This window comes from Heterocephalus glaber, unplaced genomic scaffold (genome assembly GCF_053883595.1).
Source record: "Heterocephalus glaber isolate CG9 unplaced genomic scaffold, H.glaber_assembly_v1.0 deba00001460, whole genome shotgun sequence".
NCBI classification, from domain to species: Eukaryota; Metazoa; Chordata; class Mammalia; order Rodentia; family Bathyergidae; genus Heterocephalus; species Heterocephalus glaber.
In genome coordinates this window covers 3,699,164-3,720,938 of record NW_028258307.1, presented here as the reverse complement: position 1 = coordinate 3,720,938, position 21,775 = coordinate 3,699,164, and the positions used below count along the sequence as shown (strand labels likewise).

At 35.8% G+C, this 21,775-nt stretch overlaps 1 protein-coding gene across 1 annotated transcript in view; it reads left to right on the top strand.

Annotated features, from left to right (window-relative positions):
* The first annotated feature begins 245 nt into the window (after window positions 1-245).
* Window positions 246-21,775, top strand: part of Adam2 (ADAM metallopeptidase domain 2) — a 65,954-nt gene continuing 44,424 nt past the window's right edge. Inside the window, exons 1-8 of the mRNA XM_004848391.3 lie at window positions 246-433; window positions 922-998; window positions 3,858-3,913; window positions 10,770-10,848; window positions 12,045-12,121; window positions 12,423-12,591; window positions 17,471-17,527; window positions 20,393-20,464. Coding sequence (XP_004848448.2) covers window positions 373-433; window positions 922-998; window positions 3,858-3,913; window positions 10,770-10,848; window positions 12,045-12,121; window positions 12,423-12,591; window positions 17,471-17,527; window positions 20,393-20,464 — 648 coding nt within the window. The 5' untranslated portion in view covers window positions 246-372. The remainder of the gene's footprint in view (window positions 434-921; window positions 999-3,857; window positions 3,914-10,769; window positions 10,849-12,044; window positions 12,122-12,422; window positions 12,592-17,470; window positions 17,528-20,392; window positions 20,465-21,775) is intronic.

The window sequence follows — 21,775 nt, the reverse complement described above, 5'->3', positions numbered from 1 at the left end:
TACTCCGTCGTGTAGAAATACCGCATTCCTCTACTGATCCATAGACAGCATTATTCACTATCATGAGCTGTGCTGCTATAAACTCGGTTCTTTCTCCTCCTTCCCCCCTCCCTCCTTCCTCCTTTCCTTTTGTTTTCTTCCTTCGTTCCTCACTTCCTTCTCTGCTCTTTTCCTTTTTTTTCTTTTTCTTTCCTTTTTCCTTTAGCCTCAAGCAAGCCTCAAATCCAGTGGAGATCTCTTGGCCGAGTCCCAAAGGCCTCCCACCCCTTCCATCCCTGCCTCGCGCAGGCGCGCCCCTAGCGGTCACCTCGCTCCCCCAACTGCTTCCCAGCGCCAACCGCCACTGCTGGGCCTGGGATCCAGGACGCCACCATGCTGAGCGTCCTGCTTCTGCTCAGCGGGCTCAGAGCGCTGGGCGAGCCCCTGACAAATGGTGAGTATGAAGACTCCTCTTTCGAGCTCCCCGCCGCTGCTGTCTACCCCGGCTCCGCGTCGCTCTACCCCACCCCGGGAAAGCTCCCTCCCTTGGGGCCCCGGAGCTGGGGCCACCACGTGGCGTCTTTCTGCCGGCCAAGTACAAGCCCGGTGAGGGGCTCCTCGCTTGCCCTGGGACCCCCGGAAAGATGTGAGATCCCACGCAGGACTCCCCGGTGCCCCAGGATGGGAGTATCAGCCCCTGCCCTGCAGTCTGGGCGGGGGCCAAGGGTGAGGCCCAACCTCTGCCCCTAAAGAGGGCACCAGATCCTGAAGCAACACACCCGTTTCTTAGAAACAAACAAACAAACAAACAAACCTCTTGGGATTCTAGAAAGAAATGAGAAAGCCAGGGCTTTGGGAAAGAGTAAAACTGAGAGGTGGCATTTGGAGTACAGATTAGGGACTTTGGGAGGTTGCTCTAATGTGACGTTTTGCACCTTGCAGATTCGGAGAGACTACGCGTGCAAATTACAGTTCCTGAGAAAATGGGCCCACTAACAAGCGATGACTCGGAAACGGAAGTAATGAGTGGCCAATGCTGTTAGCCACTTTAAAATCACGTGCATGTTTTGTTTCCTAGAAGCTAATTTTTGCCGTTTTTCATCCATGCACATTTGCTGAACTTTATACCTGATTTTTCTTGAATAGAATAGAAACCCTTGTTTTGAGGGGGGAATTTACCAAGATTAACACTGTTTCCTAGAAAACATGGTGCAGAGATGCTGGGTATAAAAGCCCCAAGTCTCACTTTCCAAATCTGTTTCCCTTTGGGGGATCTTTGAATATTGACTGGCCTGACCCTTGGATAGCCTCTTTCCGTGCCTCACCAGCCTGTACCTGTATATTAATGCGACATCATACACCAAAGTTCATGCTAGAGAATATAAATCTTAGAGTAAAATATTAAATATTTGGAAGAAAATATGAGAAATAGTTTTAGAATTTTGTAACGGAATTATTGAACAAGAGGGAAAAGTACAAATTCTTAAGTAAGATATTGAGGAATATCTAGACTTAAACAAGTAAATCTTTAACCACTAATAAAGTGAAACATGCTTTAATCCCATATTTTCTAACCCATCTACTACACAAATTAGTGCACATAAAGTATCCAGAATATATGAAGTTGTACATATCAATAAGACAAGAAAAAACACAAACATTTTATAACATTATCAATGGTAATAAAGTATTAAATTTGAGGGGGTAATAAATATCAAATATATATTTAAATTGAGAAATGGACAATGGAGTAGAGGATTTATTTCATAGTCATCAATGGCAAAAATTAAATACAAGAAAACAAGATGTAATTAGAGACTATAAATAAAAAAGTAATGTTATTTTCTGCTTGTGAATATGTGAATTGGTGCAACACTTTGAAGATCATTTTTAAATTGCGAGTGAAATTGCAGAAGCACTTAGTGTTTGATAAAAGGTAACATGCCTCGCAAAGATGCATATTTTTTTGCACCATTGTATATAATAACAAAAGCAACTAGAACTAAAGGTCCATTAGCAGGAGAAGTGAATAAATGTATGGCACATTTCAAAATTAATTATACTGCATAGAAGATAAATGACAGTGCTGCCTGTCTGGATGGCCATGATAGCAAATGTCTGAGTAGGTCTTCCTATGTCAGAGGTTGTTCTATAAGCAGCAGACAAAACCTCCAACTTGTAGGATACAATTTATGTAAAGTCAAAATGTATGCAGAATAAACCCCTCTTTAAATAAACAAATATCTTGAACAAATGCAAAAATATACACAAGAAAGATAAGCATAAAATTCAGGATACTAGTTAGCTGGGTGTAGGAAAAGGAATACAACCCATGGAATAGCTTAGTACTATTTTCAAGTATTTGGAATGCTTTCTTGTTCAACATAAGCATTGGTGATATGCTATTCTATATATTTTTTCTTTAAATTTTATACATCTAAATGTAATAATTAAAAATAACAATGGGGGCTGCGGATTTAGCTCACTGGTGCCGCACTTGCTTTGCAAAGGCAAGGTCCTGAGTTTGATCCCCAGTACCAAAAAACAAAAAAACAAAAAAAACAAAAACAATTGGATGTGGCTCATACAGACGATACAATGCCTTTTAAAATTATACATGAAGTTGGGAGGCCAAGGCAGGAGGATAGTTGCAAGTTCGAGGCCAGCCTGGACTCCATAGATCCTGTCTCAAATATATATACATAAATTCATATATATATATATGAAGTTGAAATGTTGAAAGCTTCCCCGTAGAGATGAAGAAGGAAACAAGGGTGCCCACTGTTATTTTTTTCCATTTTTATTTTCCGGAGGTTCCAACCAGTGCAGTAAGGAAAGAAAACAGCTCTGGCAACACTGTCGTCCCTCTCATTTCCAGGAGCATCAGAGGCCTTTTGGTATCACGAGATTTCACAGAGGAGCAGTGAGGTGTAATAATTGGAGGGGAAGAAATAATGCTAGCTTTATTTGTAGATGAAATGGTTACACACAAAACAGAATCCAAAATAATCTAGAGGAGAATTAGAATGAACACAGCAAATTTTCTATAGACAATATCTATTCTGGCAATAAAAAAATTCTTGGGAAGATTTAATTTATACTACAGAAAATCTAGATGCAAATAAAGATAAACAAAACTTCACTGAAAACAAGATGAGAGAAAATAAGGACTTTAATCCCTGAAGGTGTATTATGTATGTGCTTGTGGATTGAAAGGCTCTGGAATGAAAAGATGCCCGGTCTCCACGCAGTAACCTAATGAGAAGCATTGCCCCTTCACCAGATAGCATTTCTTAATCTTCCCATTAATAAAATAGATTCATGAATATTGCAAACTATGAACACATTTTTACTTTGGACACATTTCTAAAATATATAAGTATTATACATTAGGTGTTAATTCTTTGCTCTATTGTATATAAATTTTCCATTGAGTAATTTAGTTATATTCTGTCCATGGTAAATATGAGTTTTACAGTGATCTCAATCTTTTGTAAGCTAAAACAATGATTAGATGAGAAGTAATCATTCCTCAGATTCTATCTTACTGAGTAAATTTTTTTTTTTTTCTTGGTACCAGGGATCGAACTCTGGTCCTTGTGCTTGCCAGGCAGGTGGTGGAACCACTGAGCTAAATCCCTGGCCCTTTACTGAATAAATTTAAAAATTACCAAAGAAGAAATCCCACCACAAATCATATTTTCTATTTTTTTCGAAAGCCAAGATTTTAATATCAAATTCCTTTGAAATAAATCAACATTGAATTCTGAAGTTTTCTCTTTATTGTACTAATGTGTTTTGTGATGCAATTATTACTGTAAAATGATAGTTTCTAACATTTCTTTTCTCTCTACATTTTAAATGTGCTTTTCTGCCAGGTGTCCTACAAAATTGCAATTGAAGGGACAACATATATTGTGAACCTAACGCAAAAGTAAGTGATCCTCATTAATCTTTTTTTTGAAATGTCTTTTTTTTTTGGTACTGGGGATAGAATTTAGGACCTTGAGTTTACGAGGCATGGTGCCACTGAGCTAAATCCCAGGCCCTTTATGTACCGTCTTGGTTCTATTTATTATTGTTTATAATTATCCAGAAAGTAATTATTTCACATTTTGAAATGTTTCTGGCTCATTTTCTTATATTTTTTGCTTTTAAAAAATCTTTTCTGGGCCTGGGGATTTAGTTCAGTTGTGCTGCCACCTTCCTTGCAAGCGCAAGGTCCCAAGTTCAATCTCTGGTACCAAAATCTTTTCTGTCACTATAACAAATATCTAACACCCCCATCCTCCTCCCAGGGACATCTGTTCCCAGGGACAACAGACTTGTTCTGCATTATCAGTGAGGCTTCAAGAGGATGAATTTTGATAATTTTCCATCTTTCTAACAATATAAATACGGCTTATTTGCAAGTTCTCTTATATTCAACTTATATTTGAAGCTAATGAATTTTGGGTGAAAATGCACCCCATATCAAGCAAAAAAGAAAAATCAAACTTGAAAGAGTCCTTGTTAAAAAAAAGAAGAGTCCCCAAAAAAAAAAAAAAAAAAAAAAAAAGACTCCTTATTTAAATGATAAGAATAGACTTCAAAAAATAACAAGAGCCACAGCCCTGCAAATAAAGTCCAAATCAGTATGAAAATTAGAAATATGCCTGCATCATTTCTAGAATTCATAGTTGTGATTCTTTTATACATCCTAAATTTTGGAAAAAAAATTTATATATAAGATAAATGGTAATGACTTGAAGGAAGACACTGAAAACTCACTCAAAATTACTTCTGGAAATAAAGATTTCCTGCATTTTTTGCAAGAAACACATAGGGAAATTCCAAAGAGTATCTTCCAGCTGCTACTTTCAAATGCCAAGTGATGGGACCAGAGTCAGGCTCTGAGACCAGGTCTGAAACAAACCGTAAGTATCTGTCAGCATCGCAGTACAATACTTATTTATGCGCCTTTAATATAGGCTGAAATATAAATTACAATAGGTTAGAAATGAAAGAACTGAATTAAAATGCAACCACAATAACAGTTCTTGTCTTATATTTTTATATGAGAAAAAGATACAGAGGGCCAGGGATGTAGCTCAGTGGCACAATGCCTGCCATGCAGGCACAAAGTCCTGAGTTCAATTCTAGGTTCCAAAAAAAAAAAGAAAGAAAAAAGGTACAAAATATACAATATGGTTAATAGTATGTAACTAATTAATATGATCACATATTATGCAAGTTACCAATAATACATTTATTTTCTTGCACACAAGCATTCAAAATGCATTGAAGTAAAAACAGTCACACACCAGAACAAAAGAAATCTTTCAACTAGTAAACACTAGCACAATAAAATGAGAACACAATTACAGCTGCTTAATCAAACAAGCACCAGCTCTTTGGAAATGCAATAATAGGTGCCAAATATAAAAAAATCAAAGCAACGAGGCAAAATATCAATAAAGTAAGAACAAATGGAAGGTTACAAGTCAAACACTTTTGATGTGAATGAAGAAATAAATCTGTAATCAATGCACAATGCAACTTTTGCTGTTTTTACATTTTGTATGCAAAAGATGTGAATAAAATATGCCATGCAAATGCAAGGGCTGGATAAAATCAAGTGCTGGGGCACAGTCCCTGCTGGGGCAGAGTAAGGAAACTTCAGTGATTTTTGTTATTCGTCTGCCACAAGTCCAGCCAGCCCAACCAAGGGTTCCTGGTGGCTGTTTAGTTTCAGCAGCGTCCCAGGAATACTTTTTATGGATTTATTCCTTTCTTTTTTCTTTTCAACATGAAAATCTTTATTCTTTAATCTGAACTTCCATTCTTTACTTAATCACCGTTACTTCTCTCCTTAAGGCCCAGGCTTCTGAATTTCTGAGTGTTCGTAACTGTGGTTCATGAGCCCTGTTTTGTGACTCTTACCTGCCATGTCTTATCTGCTCTTTCTGTGGATGTGCAGGACTCTCTTTGGAAATGCCTCTACGGGGCCTCTGCTTGCTCCCTCCCGCATCCATTTGGTGGGCTCAGTGTTTACATTGTGAGGATCCCTGGGTTTCCGTGATGAAGGAGCTGTTTGGGATTCATTTTGAATCTGCATAATATATACAGTTAAAGATTTTCTCTTTTTTATAGTCAGAAATGTTTTGACCTGGGTATCTTCCTTCTGTCCCTGTGTATGCACAGCAGGTGCCTCGGTCTTTCCAAGCTGGTGAAAAGACCATCAATTGGACATCTTACAAACAATAGAAGTGTATTGCCCACAGACATTGAACTCCGTCTAGATGTTGTAGATTAGTATCTTGCAGTTTCTCAACTCTGCTGTTTCCAAAGCAGCCACAGACCCTATACAAATGAGTGAGTGTGGCTATGTTGCACTAGCACTTTATGTACTCTCTTCTTACTGTCTCCATGGAACATGGATATTGAGTTTCTCAAACACTCTTCTCCCTGTGTTGATGATCATATATTTTGTACTAACCTGTTATGATGAATTGCAGTGTCATCTTTCTAATACTAAATCGAGCTTTATCCCAGGAATGACCCTACGTTTTTTTTTTTGATACTGGGGTTCGAACTCAGGTCCATGCACTTGCGAGGAAGGCAGCAGAACCACTGAGCTAAATCCCCAGCCCAACCTTATTTGTTTTTGATATGTTATCTTTTTGTGTATTGTTTAGTTGACTGTACTTATTAATGTTTTCTTTAGTATTATTTATTGTGATTATAATGAAGAGACAAGATTGTAGCACAGAAAGGACTCATAGAAGATTTGTTGCATGGTGATACGGGTTTTTACTTTATTTTGTTTTTTGAGGCAAGGTCTCACAATGGTCTTGAATTCCCTATGATCCTCCTGACTCAACTTCTTGAGTGCCAGAATTACAGGCATGTGCCACCATGCTCAACTTGCTTTTAGTTTTAATGTTCACTTTTCTCTTTGTTTATAATTTTTTCAAGTGAACATTAAGATGATGACTCATTGACCATTTTTTGCTTTACTCTTAAAAATTTAACATTAATTTTTTTCCCTGTAAATACTGCTTCGCCTTACCTCACATTTTTGGATGTGCTGTATTTTCTTTGATTTATCATTAGAAAATATTCTCTGACTTACATTGCACCTTGCTTCTTCTTTGGCTCAGGAATTATTCAGTTGTATCTCTTAGTATCAATACATCTGGCATTTTTCTACTTCTTTCCTATAATTTCTGATCACAGAACATTTTCTGATTTCAGTCCATTAAAGGACAATGGCTCTTGTTTTATGAGGTAATGCATATTCAGTTTTGGTAGATGATCTATCTAAACTTGAAAACTGCATGTAGTCTGCAGTTATTTGCTGCAATGCTCTTTTTAAATTATATCATTAAATTCTTTCATAACAAAACTGATTTTTTGCTTTTTTCAACTCTATAGTCATGTGTGTCAAACTCTTCCACAATAATTTTTAAGTTGACTTGTTCTCTTACATTCTTTATTTTATAATTACATATCTTGATACTGTCTTGATCGCATAAACATTAAAAATTAAACTTGTTTATTTTTCTGGTGAATAAAATTTCAACATTATAAAGTAACTACTTTCCAGTAAAATGTTTGCCTTAAATTTTGTCAGATTTATATATCACTGACACATCTTGCTATACCCTATAGTTTCCTTTCTTCTTTCCTTTTTTTTTTTTTTTTCTGCTGCTGGGGATAGAAAACCCAGGCTTTGCTCATGCTCATGCTAAGCAGACACTTTACCTCTGAACTGCAGCCCTACACGTCTTCTCAATTTTTAAGCCTGGATTTTAGTGCACTTCAAAGTATCATTTTTACTTTGTAATAATGACTTTTGTATATTTTGAAAGAAATCATTGTCTACATTTGGCCTTGAATACATGCTACTGTATTCTTTCTAATGGCTTCTGCTATTTTCACTTTCTTATTTTGATCTACAATTCACCTGGAATTGGTGCTTATATATATTCTGTGAGCATAAAAGTCAAGATTGAATTACCTTTTCATACTAGCACCCCAAGATCCAACACATGATATTAAAAAGACCACCTTTCCCCATTGTACTGTAATGTAAATCAATATATGAGACATTCTCTATATGTACTCTTTTCTTTCCCTTCTATTTGTCTATGTAGTTATTCTTCAGCCTTGTCTATTTATGTATTCAGACACTACACAGTCTTAATTACTGTGGTTTTTCAATATCAATATTATGGTTTCAATATCAATATTATAGTCTTCAATATCAACAGTTTTACTACTATAGTTTTTAATTTCAATATTAACAGCTTTATCCTTCAACAAAAATCTCTACTCCTCTTGAACTTTTGAATTTCCATGTAGCTTTTGTTATCTTTTTTTTTTTTTTTTGGTACCAGGGATCAAACTCGGGACCTTGTGCTTGCGAAGCAGGCAGTAGAACCACTGAGCTAAATCCCTGGGCCTAGCTTTTGTAATCTTTTTTTTTTTTTTTGTACCAGGGATCGAACTCAGGACCTTGCGCTTGCAAGGCAGGCAGCAGAACCACTGATCTCCGGCCCTGTTTATATATTTCTATCTGCAGTTAGCTTTGATATGTCTTAGACATTGGTTCTATTTTTCTATTGCAAAATTGCTTATTTTTAATATTGTTTTTTATTTCTATTATGCCTTTATTTGTGATTAACCCTGTTTTTTTCCTCCAGGCTTTTAAAGATACATTTGGCAAATACAAATTGCATATATTTATAGATTACAACATATTATATTTTATGCACTGTGAAACAAATGAAGCTAATGAACATATCTATCACCTCAAATGCTTATTTTTGTAAGGACAATGTTGTCTGACCCCTTAGCAGTTTTCAATTCTGTAGTACGTCACTATTAAGTGTAGCCACAGTGCTGCATAATAGATATTCAGAACTTCTTCATCCGAACTGGAACTGCACTTTAAACTGTCATCTCCTCTTTCTCCATCCCCCTGGCCTCAGGTCTCTGTAACTACCAGTCTACTCTCTGCTTCTATGAATTTGGGGCTTTTTAGATTCCACCACAAGTGAGGTCACACAATATTTCTCTGTGTCTGGCTGATTTCCCTTAACATAATGTCTTCCAGATTTGTCTGTGTTCTCCCAAGTAATAGGGTTTCCTGCTTTGTTAAGGCTTAATAATATTCCACTCTGGTGTGTGTGTGTGTGTGTGTCCCTCACATTCATTTATTCATTCAATGATTGATAGAAACTTAGTTTGACTTTGTATCTTGATTCTATATCTTGAATGCTACTGCAATGAACTTGGAATGCAGATGTCTCTTCATCATACTGATTTCTTCTCATATATGTGTATATGGAAAAAGTGGTCATTCTGTTTTTAATTTTTCAGGCACTACTACTTTCTGTAATGGCTGTACTAGTTTACATTCCTGGGAAAAATGAACAAAGGTTCCTTTTTTCTCCACATCCCATCCAACACTGGGCATCATTTTTCTTTTTGACACTATTCTAAGAAGTCTAAGAGTGATATTTCTTATCATATTAATTTGCATTTTCCTGAGGGCTAGTATACTGAGCATTTAAAAAATATACCTGTTGGCTTTTTGCGTGGATTCTTTTGAGAAATATCTATTCATATCCTCTGCCTATTTTTAAAATTGTTTTTTCTTGCTGCCCAGTTCCTTATATATTCTACATACTAAATATTAACCCTTTATCAAATGTATTGAAATGAAAAAACCAAAGACAAAGCAGAGACTACCAGTCTCAAAGCTTGGCAGAGACTGACAGTCTCAAGGCTTGCCTGTCCTACTAAACCCACAAAGGTCACTGTGCCCAAAAGATGAATTGCTGAAACAACACTTGCCTATACCTCCCTAAGTCTTAAAGAAAAACTGTAAAAGCAACATCTTCCTGTATCTCCTGCCCCTGTGCTAAGTTCTGCTTTTGTAAAATTCTGCTTGCTTCCTCGCCCTGCCTAAAGAGCAATATAAAAATGAAAAAAAACACCTAAAATCAGGGCTCAGATTCTGGAAGGTGACTTCCACTGGGCCCTCTAGCAAATAAACCTTTCTTTACAGTTCTGGACCGCACTCTCTTCCTCGGTCTGCCTGCCCTCCCAGAGCTGTAACAGTGTAATTTGCAAATATTTTCTTAAGTCATCTCTTCACTCTGTTCTTTTGCTTTGCAGAAGCTTTTAAGTCTAATGCAATTCCACTTGTCTAGTTTTACTTTCATTACTTGTACTATGTTATAGTCACAACAAAAACTCACGGCCCAGGCTAATGTCAGAAAGTGCTCCAGTATGATTTCTTCTAGTGGCTTTAAAGTTTCAGTTCTTATATGTAAGTTTTTAATCGATTTTAGTTGATTTTTGCATGGATGTGAGACAGAGGTCTGGTTTTATTTTGTGCATGTGGATATCCAGTTTTCCAAACAATAGTTTTGGAAGGGACTGTTCTTTGTCCTTTGTGTCCTTGGCAACTTTGTTAAATATCAATTGACTATAAATGCACCGATCTATTTCTCTGATCCCTGTTCTACTCCATGGGGCTATGTATCTGTTTGTACACCAACACCATGTTGCTTTGATTATGGTAGCCTTGAAACCAAGTAGTCTGATCCTCCACTGTGTGCTGTTTGCTCAAGATTCCTTGGCCATTTGGGGAAATTTAAGGAGGTGAAAGTTCTACCCTGAAAAATCTTTTTTTCTGCCAACCTACCCATCCATAATAAATCTAATAAGTATCTTTTCCAAAATGAAAGTTTAGGAAGCAGTTTTCCGATTAAATTTTTTTATGTTTATATTTACAGAACTTTTTTACCTTATAATTTTAAAGTTTATGGCTATGATGATGCAGGGATTATGAAACCTTTAGAAGAAGAGGTTCAGGTATGTTTTTTAATTGTGTGTTTTACCTTTATGAAATGAGTTTTTATGATATATTATTTAGGGCCCACTGTTCTGGAGCAGAAGGATTGAGGTTATATCTTGTTTCAACACAAATGTCACCATTTCCTTTTGATGATGTGTACTCAGCCCTGTTAATGGTTAACAAACCAGATATGATGGGGATCTTTCTAGCTTACTTGTTTCAGGATGGTGTGCATGAATGTGCTTCTGTCCATGTGGCAGTAGTTTTTGAATAGGATGTAAAATACCTGGGGCTGGGGCTTTAGCTCAGTGGCACTGTGCCTGCCTCGTAAGTGCAAGGTCCTCAGTTCGGTCCCTGGTACCAAAAATAAAATAAAATACTTGAAAGTAAAAGTGATGGTTTGCATCAGGAAAACCAAATCTAGAAAGTAGAGGAAAATCTAAAGCCACCCTTGGGTCCTCCCTCCTACCCTGGACATTGCCCTCAGTTTCCTGCAGTTCTGAAACCCTGGCCTCCATCCTTCAGCTGAGAGCTGTGTTTCCTGGGGGACCTTAGCTGCCATCCATGCTGCCCTGCCCCGGAAGTCCCTGCCACCCAAGCCCCAGGAACTGAGCATCTCAGCAAAGCCAGGGCCTTCTCTCTGCACTGGTTTGCATCCTCCTTTTCTTTCTCTGCCTGCCTTTGTAGTTGAAGTCTATAAAACTGTCCAGCATTTTTAATTGTGTGAGGGTTAAGTCTGTACAAGTTACTCCACCATGCCACTCAAATTAGTTTAGAAAAATAAACTATTTCTCTTTTAGATTCATTTTGTTTCTCTTACCATACACAATTAAGTCAGAAGAATACAAAAGAATGAGTTTTTGATCATTTTTGCCTTGAACCTAGTGATCAGTAAAGTCCTATTTAATGTATACCATATGAAAAAACCCTCATTCTTTATTTTCAGTTTTAGTTTTAGTTTTGTGCAGTACAGGGGATCGAACTCAGGACCTTGCACTTGCCAGGCAGGTGTGATGCCATCCTTATTCTTTACGAACCTGTGGGATTATTTGGGAAAATTGAGCTATATGCTCATCTACTAATTTTATAAATTGATTATGGAAACAATGAGTACTTGACCAATACACAATATATGTTTGAAATATCTGAAAATGTTATATTTAGCATGAGCTATTCTAATACATATTATATGTATTTCATCTTTATCTTTCAGAATTTTTGCTACTACCAAGGATATATTGAAGGCTATCCAAAGTCTTTGGTGATCATTACCACGTGTACTGGACTCAGGTTGTCATATATAATTGTATGGATTATAAAATACGTTAGATTATTTTTCATGATGGCTCCTACCCTTATGCTGAATTACTTGTATGTTTGGAGAAAATCAAATATTAACGTCTTACCAAATACCAAGCACATTACAATTCTGCGTCCCTCAGTGAGTTTGAGAATACCCAGTAACTTTCTCTAGTTTATTTCCCAAGACTAAGGCTAATAATAATATGCATACCATTGAAAACTAAGTGGCACTTGATTCCTTTGTAAAATGTATTAATTCACTTATACACCTTCTCTTTGGAATTTGTAGGGGCGTACTGCAGTTTGAAAATATTAGTTATGCAATTGAACCTCTGGAGTCTTCTGTTGGTTTTGAACACATCCTTTATCAAATAAAACAGGAGAATAAAGATGTTTCTCTCCATACTTTGAAAAATACTGATTTAAAAAATATGACCTATAAAATACAAACTGTAAAGGTAAGTATGAATAAACTGCAAGGTTATCATTTGACAGCAACATAAATACAGCAATATACTAGCTTTCTGGCAAACAAGTTATTTATTGACACCCTCCACACACAGAGAGACTTCTATCTGGATACATGCACCAAGATTAATTAATTAGTTTGCATGAAAACTAGTTTTGTAAGGTTCCCTGCAGTGCTTTAAATTTCTGTATTATTGGTAGCAATGTTCTCTCATTTCTGATTTTATTAATATAAATAATTTCAATTTTTTGTTGACAGAGTAGCTAACAGTATTTTCATCAAAGTGTGGCTCTTTCCAATAGTACGTTGTGGCTATTTTTCACCATAGATCAGATCTGACCATTTTTCTCTAAAGTAGGTCATTTATTCCTTCATTCTTTTCTCTTTGCCTCATTTTTATTAAAATGTTTTAATTATGTTACTTTCCTCTCCTAAAAGCTTTGAATGATATACAGTTTTTCATATTTTATATTATGCATTACATATGTATATTATGAAATAAAATATAATAGTGATATAATAGTGTTTAATGTCCTTGTTTACAAATTATGGCTCTTGGGCCAAATCTTGTCCACAAACTGCTTTTTGAATAATGGTTTGTTGAAACACATCAATTAATACTATTTTATATATGTGTGTTAATACAGTTTTCATGTCCTTCATACTTTTATAGTCAAATATTTGTGGCAGAGGCCTACAAAGAGACTTCCTATCTCTTTACCAATTCTCCCCATCTTCCTATTCAGAAAATTTTATGTAAATTGCATTATAGAATACAGTGACTTTTGTGACTTCTCTTTTAAGACTGCTTTCATTAACAGAAGAAACCTAGAATAGCAAAAGCAATTCTAGGCAACAGAGACATGGCTGGGGGCATCACAATCCCCAACTTGAAGCTATATTACAAAGCCACTGTGATAAAAACAGCATGATACTGGGAAAGAAACAGACCCAAAGATCAGTGGAATAGATTAGAAGATGCAGAAAGAACTCCAGACATACTCAGTCACGTCATCTTTGACAAAGGAGCCAACCACCCTCATTGGAGGAAAGATAGTCTATTTAATAAATGGTGTTGGAAAAACTGGATTTCAACCTGCCAAAGATTAAAACTAGACTCATACCTATCACCGTGCACTAAACTAAGATTGAAGTGGATTAAAGATCTAGATATTAAGACAGAAACATGAAACTTGCTGGAAGATAAGTTAGGTAGAACTCTTGATGACATTGGGAAAGGAAAAGACTTTATGAACAAATCTTCAGTAGCATGGGAGCTAGCACAAAGAATCAACAACTGGGATCTCATCTTATTAAAACACTTCTGCACTGCAAGAGAAACTACCAACAGAGCTAAGAGACAACCTACAATGTGGGAAGAAATATTTAGCAGCTGTAACTCAGACAAAGGTCTACTATCAAAAATATATAAAGAACTGAAAAAAATCAGACCTCCCAAATTCAAAGACCCAGTTCAAAAATGGGCAACCGAAATGAACAGACATTTCTCAGACAAAGAAGTAAAAACAGCAAGTAAATATATGAAAAAATGTTCAACATCACTGGTCATTTGAGAGATGCAGATGAAAACAACACTAAGATTCCACCTCACCCCACAAAGAATGGCTGCTATCAAGAAATCAACCAATAACAAATGCTGGCGGGGTTGTGAGGAGAAAGGAACCATTTTCCATTGTTGGTGGGAATGTAGATTGGTGCAACCACTGTGGAAATCAGTATGGCAATACCTCAAAGAACTAGGACTACAGGTCCCATTTGACCCAGCTATTCCCCTACTGGGAATCTTCCCCAAAGAATTAAAAGAATCATACCACAGTGATATATGTGCACCTATGTTTATAGTGGCACAATTTGTAATAGCTAAAGCTTGGAAACAGCTCAAATGCCCATCAACTGGAAAGTGGGTAAAGAAGATGTGGTTTTTTAATAAAATGTAGTACTACTCAGCCATAAAAAATGAGAAACTAGAAAAATTTATAGCTAAATGGATGCATAATGAGGCCATACTCTTAAGTGAAATAAATAGGACACACATGTGTAAAAACCAATAGTTTCTCTAGTGTGAGAAATTGAAAGTGTAAATAAGGATGAAAATGATTAAAATGAATAATTGATAATTTGAAATAAGAAAAGGTCCAAGGGTTTGGGGATGGTGGAAGGGAAAGGGGAAAGGGAAGAAGGGAAAGAAAAAAATTATGAGAAAAAAATGGAATCAAACTCTGTAGATAGGGAAGGGTGGAAGAGGTGAAGGATGCACAGGTAATGGGAGGAAAAATAAAAACTAAGATGCATCATGTTCTGGTACAAACACCCAATGATAAATGTAAATGTATTTTATACCTAAAATGTACCAATAAATATATATTTATTTAAGACTGCTTTCATTTATGTATTTAATTTTAATTCAGGTGTACTGTGTTTATCATCACTAAATACTATAATTCTTCTCTCCATTATTTTCCATCTCATCATCTACATTTTCTGTCTACATCTCTGAAACCTTCTATTTAATTTTATTTGCTTTCCTCTTTCTGTCTGTACTAGTCCCAGTGCTAAAAATTGGATTCCTAAATCTGAATGTTACTTTATCTCACTTTGGGTTATATTCTTATAATTCTTTTCTTTTTTGGAATCAGGGATCAAACTTGCGACCTTGGACTTGCAAGACAGGCATGGTGCCAATGAGCTAAGGCCCCGGCCCATATTCTTATAATTTTAAAGAGAATGACACCAGAATCTTATTTTGCTAATCATTTTATCCTTTCTAACATTTTGATTTATCATTCTATGAAAATATTTGAGTCCTCCATATTAAAAATACAAATAAACAAAATAAAGTAGTGTATCTTAGCTATATATTTACAATTATCCTTTCCTTCACTTGGTTGCTTCATATTGCAAAAAGTGGAGCTGTCATTCTTATTTGCTGATATTCAGAAGAATATGGGTTTTCCAAAAATATTTTAATCAGTGGTAATCCATTGCTAAATCAGCTCTTTGAAATGCTAAAACATTTGAAGAGTGAAATATAATTAAAACCTAACAGTATTTTTAACTCACTATCTACTCTGTAAAACTCCTGTTTTCTGTTTTCACTCTCTTTTCCTTATGCATTTGCATTTAAGTACTCTTATTTCTCAAGTTTAGCTTGTTCATCTTACCATACATTTGTCCATGGCTTTACGTAAGAAACTTACAGATCTTCTATTCCCACTCCAATACTATTCTTCTGAGTCACTGCTCATATCAGTTGCCCAACTTAAAGAAAAAGACACACATAGCACACATCATCTATGGATCTATCTATCTATCTATCTATAATCTATGTTCTATTGATTTGTCTATCTCTATCTATCTATCTATTATCTATCTATCTACTATTTATCTACTATCTTCATATTCCTTCCCAAACCCACAATATTCATATGTGTTGTGGCTTGTGTCTAGATTTCTACCAAAGCCTTTATACAGTCATTGGGGGATGGCTTTTCAGAGGTGGCTTGATCAAAGGTATGTTGTACTGAGATCAAGGGTGTGTGATTACTAAATTAGTCTACTGGCATAGTTTTGGCTGGGATTAAGAGTGTGAGTGCTACACCAAACTTAGGGCAAGTAGCTTGCATAAAATATAAGGGACAGAATGAGGGCTAATCTCCACTGTCTGCTTGCCATGGACTATTTCTTCTCTGTGATGGTCCTCTGCCCTGCCACCCTGCTTTGGAGCCAGCCAACTATGAATCAAAATCTCTGCAAACTGTGAGCCAAATAACCTTTCCTCCTTTAACTTTGGGTATCAGGTATTTTGTCTTAGCAAAGAAAAGTACCCAAGGTGGAATTAATGAACATATGACTTCTAAATCTACCTTTAAGCCATCTAAATTACAACTGTATCAGCACAGCAGCATGTTCTCTAGTCTGTTTGCCTATATCCAATTCTTCAGTATTTATTTTGACCAAGGAAATTGTCATCCTTGAGGTGGAGTCAAGTTTATGTATCACATATGTAAGCATTCTCATGTCTTCTATGACGACCTTCTCTTACTAAAGGAGCTGGCTTTTGAAGTCTTGAAATCTGGCACCTACCCACCTTTTAACAGATACATGCATTCTTTTATGCTCTTGTATTAAATTTTCATTTACTTAGCTAAAGTGGACTTCTTATTTTTCCCCAAATAAATATGTTTTTCAGTAAATAAAGAAATGAGATTAAACTAAATATTACTAAGCTCCATCTCAAACTTGAAAATGGACAAAGATTTGTTCAGGGAATGTTAGACAACTAATGCTTGGTGTTGGCTAAAGCAAAATAAACCATTTTAAATCCTCCAATCCATTAATATGGTGTCAGTAGTTTAAGTTCAAAAAAATACTCTTACTTATGGATTTTGGTGAAATGATGGAATCTCACAAGTGAAGGATTGTATCTTTCCTATTTAAGGTGTGAAACATTTGGTGTTTAGTGTTGCATGGAGATAGTAAAAAGACTATTAGATCATAAAAGGATTTCATCTGGTCTTCAAAAACAAAACCCTAAATTTCTAAGATTTGGGTCAGGAGAGATAATTTTGAAGCCAGGTAAAATGAGTAGTCAATAAGCTCTAAATTTATTGACTTTTCCCAAAAGTTTTCCCCCTCCAAGTTATTATAGGCATCACTTCTCTGATCTCTACTCAAACTTCAGATTTGTTTCTCCCTCTTTAATACATCTTTTCATATTATAAGGAACAAATTTTAGCTAGTGGGAGATGGTTTTGAACTTGCAATGGATCAGATACCAGTGTAAAACAAGAAGAGCTACAGTCAACATACACATAGTAAAGGTTTTCTCAATTTCTGGTTCTTTTTAGCCATCATCAGAATTCTTTCAGTACATAGAATTGCATCTTATAGTTGAAAAAGATTTGGTAAGTAGATTCCAATTTATTTGTCTTATATCACTTTTATCTTAGCAATGAGGAATTATAAAAATAATTTGAAATTAATATATTGCAGAATAACTTTGCAGTAGCTATGTTTTAATAACTTTTAATAACTGATATAAATAATTTTATTTATATCAGTAAGAAATTAGGAATCATATTTGTGAAAATTTTTTTCTTAATTTTGTAAAATAGTGCAAATAAAAATAAATGGTAGTTTTATACCAGTTTTCAGATAGTTTTAGAATAATAGAAACTTCTTGTATGTACACTTAACATTTTTAAATTTTAAAATTATTCTTAATTTTTTATATTACTGAAGAGGAAAAAAAAATTTCTCATCCATAAAATCATTCGGTAGACAGAAAAGCAGTGGTTTACAGAGGAAATAGAAGAGAGTATTATTGTTCTAGGTATTTTGTGCAAGATTTCCTCATGAAATGGAAGTACAATTATGTGAAATTTAGAATTACTGAAATAACTTCATTGTTTCTTCCATCTTTTATCTCAAGTTTGTGAGCAACTTCCCAACATTACTCATTAAAAACATATCATGATTTCTCAACATATTTTTGAAATTCCCCAAGGAATTGCCTTCTACCTTTGTCAATAGCTAACCAGCCATTGAGTCATGCTGAAAACACCTAATCAGAGGAAGGAAGCTCCCCCACCGCCATCCCAAGCTCCTAGGGCAGAGAAGCTGAGCCAGTCCCAGAACCCAGAAGGAAGCTCCCCTGCCCCCATCCCAAGTTCATAGGGCAGAGAAGGTGAGCTGGTCCCACCACCCAGAAAGAAGCTCCCCCGCCACCATCCCATGCTCCTAGGGCAGAGAAGGTGAGTCATGCAGGCACCAGAAGCACCCCCACCACCACCACCACCACCACCATGCACATGCTTGTAGAATTTTGTTCTTCTGTTGGATTTCTGGAATCCTAACTATTATATGCCTATGTGTAGATTGTTTTTGATCAGGGCTAGCTGGAGTCCTATATGCCTCACTTATCTGTATGTCAAGTTCTTTTCCCCTCCTTGGGAAGTTTTCTGCCATCACTTCTGTGAACAGTTTTCTTATGTCATCTGCACTCTCCTCTTTCTTCATTGACACCAATCAGTCTTATGTTATTCTTCTTTGCATTGTCTAGCAGCTGCTGGATTGATTTCTCATGTTCTCTTACAATTTTAAAGCAATTTTTCTTTTCCTGGTCACTAATTGCAATCTTATCTTCTATATGTGAAATTCTATCTTCACATTGGTTCATTCTGCTGTTCAGACTTTCAATGGAGTTTTTAATCTCCTGGAAATCTGTTTGCATCTGCTTTATGGATTTCATTTGTTTCCTATGTTGGGATTCCATCATGATCCTCAGATCCTCTATTTTTTTAATCTGTGTCCTCTCTAGATTTATTAATCATGTCTTGCACCATGAGCACAATCTTTGCTGTTATCTGAGTAATTATTTCTGATTTCATTTTTCCCAGATCCTCTTTTGTTGCCAGTTCAGAGAGTCCAGGTGGTTGAGTATCAGATTGTTCCAACTTGTTTCCCTTTGGGATTGCTGTAGGTGATCCAGAAGTCTGTTTTTGAGGCTTGTTTACATGTCTTCTCATGTGCACGGTGGTGGTGGTGGGGTGTGCTTCTGGCGCCTGCATGACTCACTTTCTCTGCCCTAGGAGCATGGGATGGTGGCAGGGGAGCTTCCTTCCAGGTGCTGGGACCAGGTCACCTTCTCTGCCCTAGGAGCTTGGGATGGCAGCGGGAGAGCTTCCTTCTGGGTGCTGGCTGTTGTGCTGCTTTTTAAGACTAATTCATTACTGTCTCATCCCTCTTCCCTTAACTTTTAGGCAAATGCTATATGAATGAAGTCATTGAATATGTAATATTATTGGAAAATTTCACACACCTCTTTTGGAAGTTTTTTCAGCCTTAGCTACTTCTTAAACAAAATTTAAGTCATTCTGTCTTTTGTAGCTTTTAGAGACATCAATATATCCCATCCAAATATTTTAGGGTTTTCATGGTGAATCATATTACTCTACTGGTTCATGATTCATTTTTTATTTCATTTTGTTTTTAGACAAGGTCTTGCTATGTATTTTGAGGTGGCCTTGAACTCACTGTGTAGCCCAGGCTGACATCAAACTCAAGGTGAACCTCCTTCCTCAGTCTCCCCAATACTGGGATTACAGGCATGCTCCAACACAACTGGCAAGGTTTATGATTCACATTTCATAGATCTTCTTAGTCATTTACTAGTCATCGATTTTTTTAGTTTCTATATTTTGTCTTTGTCTTTTCTCCTTTTCTTTTCTCTGTAGCTGTTTTTCTTCTGAGTTTTTAACTTTCTACTAATATTTTCATAATTGTTTAAGAGAAGTTTCAGGCACACCTGTCTTTGAATAGATGAAATCAGGGTTTAATCTTACTCTTTTAGATTTTTTTACCTTTAGAAAAGGTATTCCTATTTAAATCTTATACTTTAAAGTTAAAGATTTCTGCCAGCTGTTTTTATCATTTTCTTTTCTTTTTTTAGTACTGGGAATTGAACTCAGAGCCTCACACTTGCCAAGCAGGCGCTGCGCCACTGAGCTACATCTGCAGCCCCATCATACATTTTTCATAGTGGAATTATACTTTGTCTGTAGTTTCTTTTTAGTTTTGATATTTTCCATTTTTCACACTAAATACAAATTATATTGTGTGCCTACTGATAATGCAGTGTTGGTAAAATCTATGGTGTTGATAATTTAAATAATTTTTAATTTCCTTCTATTAAAAATTAAACAATAATCACAAACATTTGAGTGTTAAGCAATGTATATGTAGCTCTAAAACTTTATTGTATTTTTCAGTACAAGCATTTGGGTTCCACTACAGCTACTGTCACTCGGAAAATTTTCCAGTTGGTTGGATTGATGAATGGTGTAAGTGTTTGCTTCTTCAATAACTTTTGCACTTGCTTGTATTATGAAAATAGTTCATTTACCTTCTTTTAGGACACTTTCTGAATATCCATGTTTTCTGTTATGTAGGGAGAGCTAAATTTTAGTTTCTTATCCATAAAGTAGGAACAATGATAATCATATATAGCTAGTTAGATTATTTTTTTAAAGGAAGGGTATCAAAGGATGAATTGAAGGAGGAGGGGGGAAAGTAGATGAAAAAGGAAGTGAGATGTGTTATGTAGATGTACCAAATTCCCACAAGAAATGTAAACATTGTGTACTACATGCATGTACTAATAAAGTAAAATAATTTAAAAATGAAAATAAAAACAAATTTGTTTGGCTGTACTGGAGGTTGGAAATTGAATGCAGAACTACATCCCCATCCCCATCCCCTTTTTTTTGACAGGGCTTTGTTGAGTCTCCCAGGCTGGGTTTGGACTTGAAGTCCTCTTGCCTCAGCCTCCTGAAGTATTGATGTTATAGGCCTCCATCACCACATCCAACCCTACTTAGGCTACTGTAAGAATTAAATTAAATAATGCACTTGTTTTGGGGCTGGCTTAAATGCAAGCATTTTATTTTATTTTATTTTATTTTCCCATTAAATTTATTGGTCCATTTTAGGTATACAGTACAGTTACATTCATCATTGGGATCTTGTACCATTACATGAGTCTCTTGGTTCTTATTTTTCCCCCTTTCCCTGCCCTCCCTTCACCCCCTCCACCTTTCCCTATTTGCAAAGACTTTGTTCGCATTTTTTTCCTTTTCTCATATTTTTTCTTTTCCCTTTTTTCCTTTCCCCTGCCCCTCCCACTTCCCCTGCTCCTTTAGACCTTTTCTTCCTATTACACAATATCAATTATACATTTTAAAAATTATCATATCAAGATCTAGGAGACATTACCACAGATTTTACAGAATTTAAGAGGATATAGAAAGCATATTTCAAAAATCTGTTTTGAAATAAATTTGACAACTTCTAAGAAGTACCTTGGAAGACAAATTAATGAAACTAACTCTGGAGGAAATATAAAATTTGAATAGCTCCTATTAAAGGAAGTATATTCCTAGCTGGAAAACCTACCTATATGACAACAGCAGGCTCATATACATTTTAACTGATAAATTGTATCAAACAATTAAAGCAGAAAAAAGAAGGAACACTTCTCCCCTCATTTTAGGAAATCAACATTGTGCTAATCCTAAAACTGGATAAAGAAAATAGAAGAAAAAAGTATGAACATAGATAGAAATTTGTTTAACAAAACAAACTATTAGAAGTCA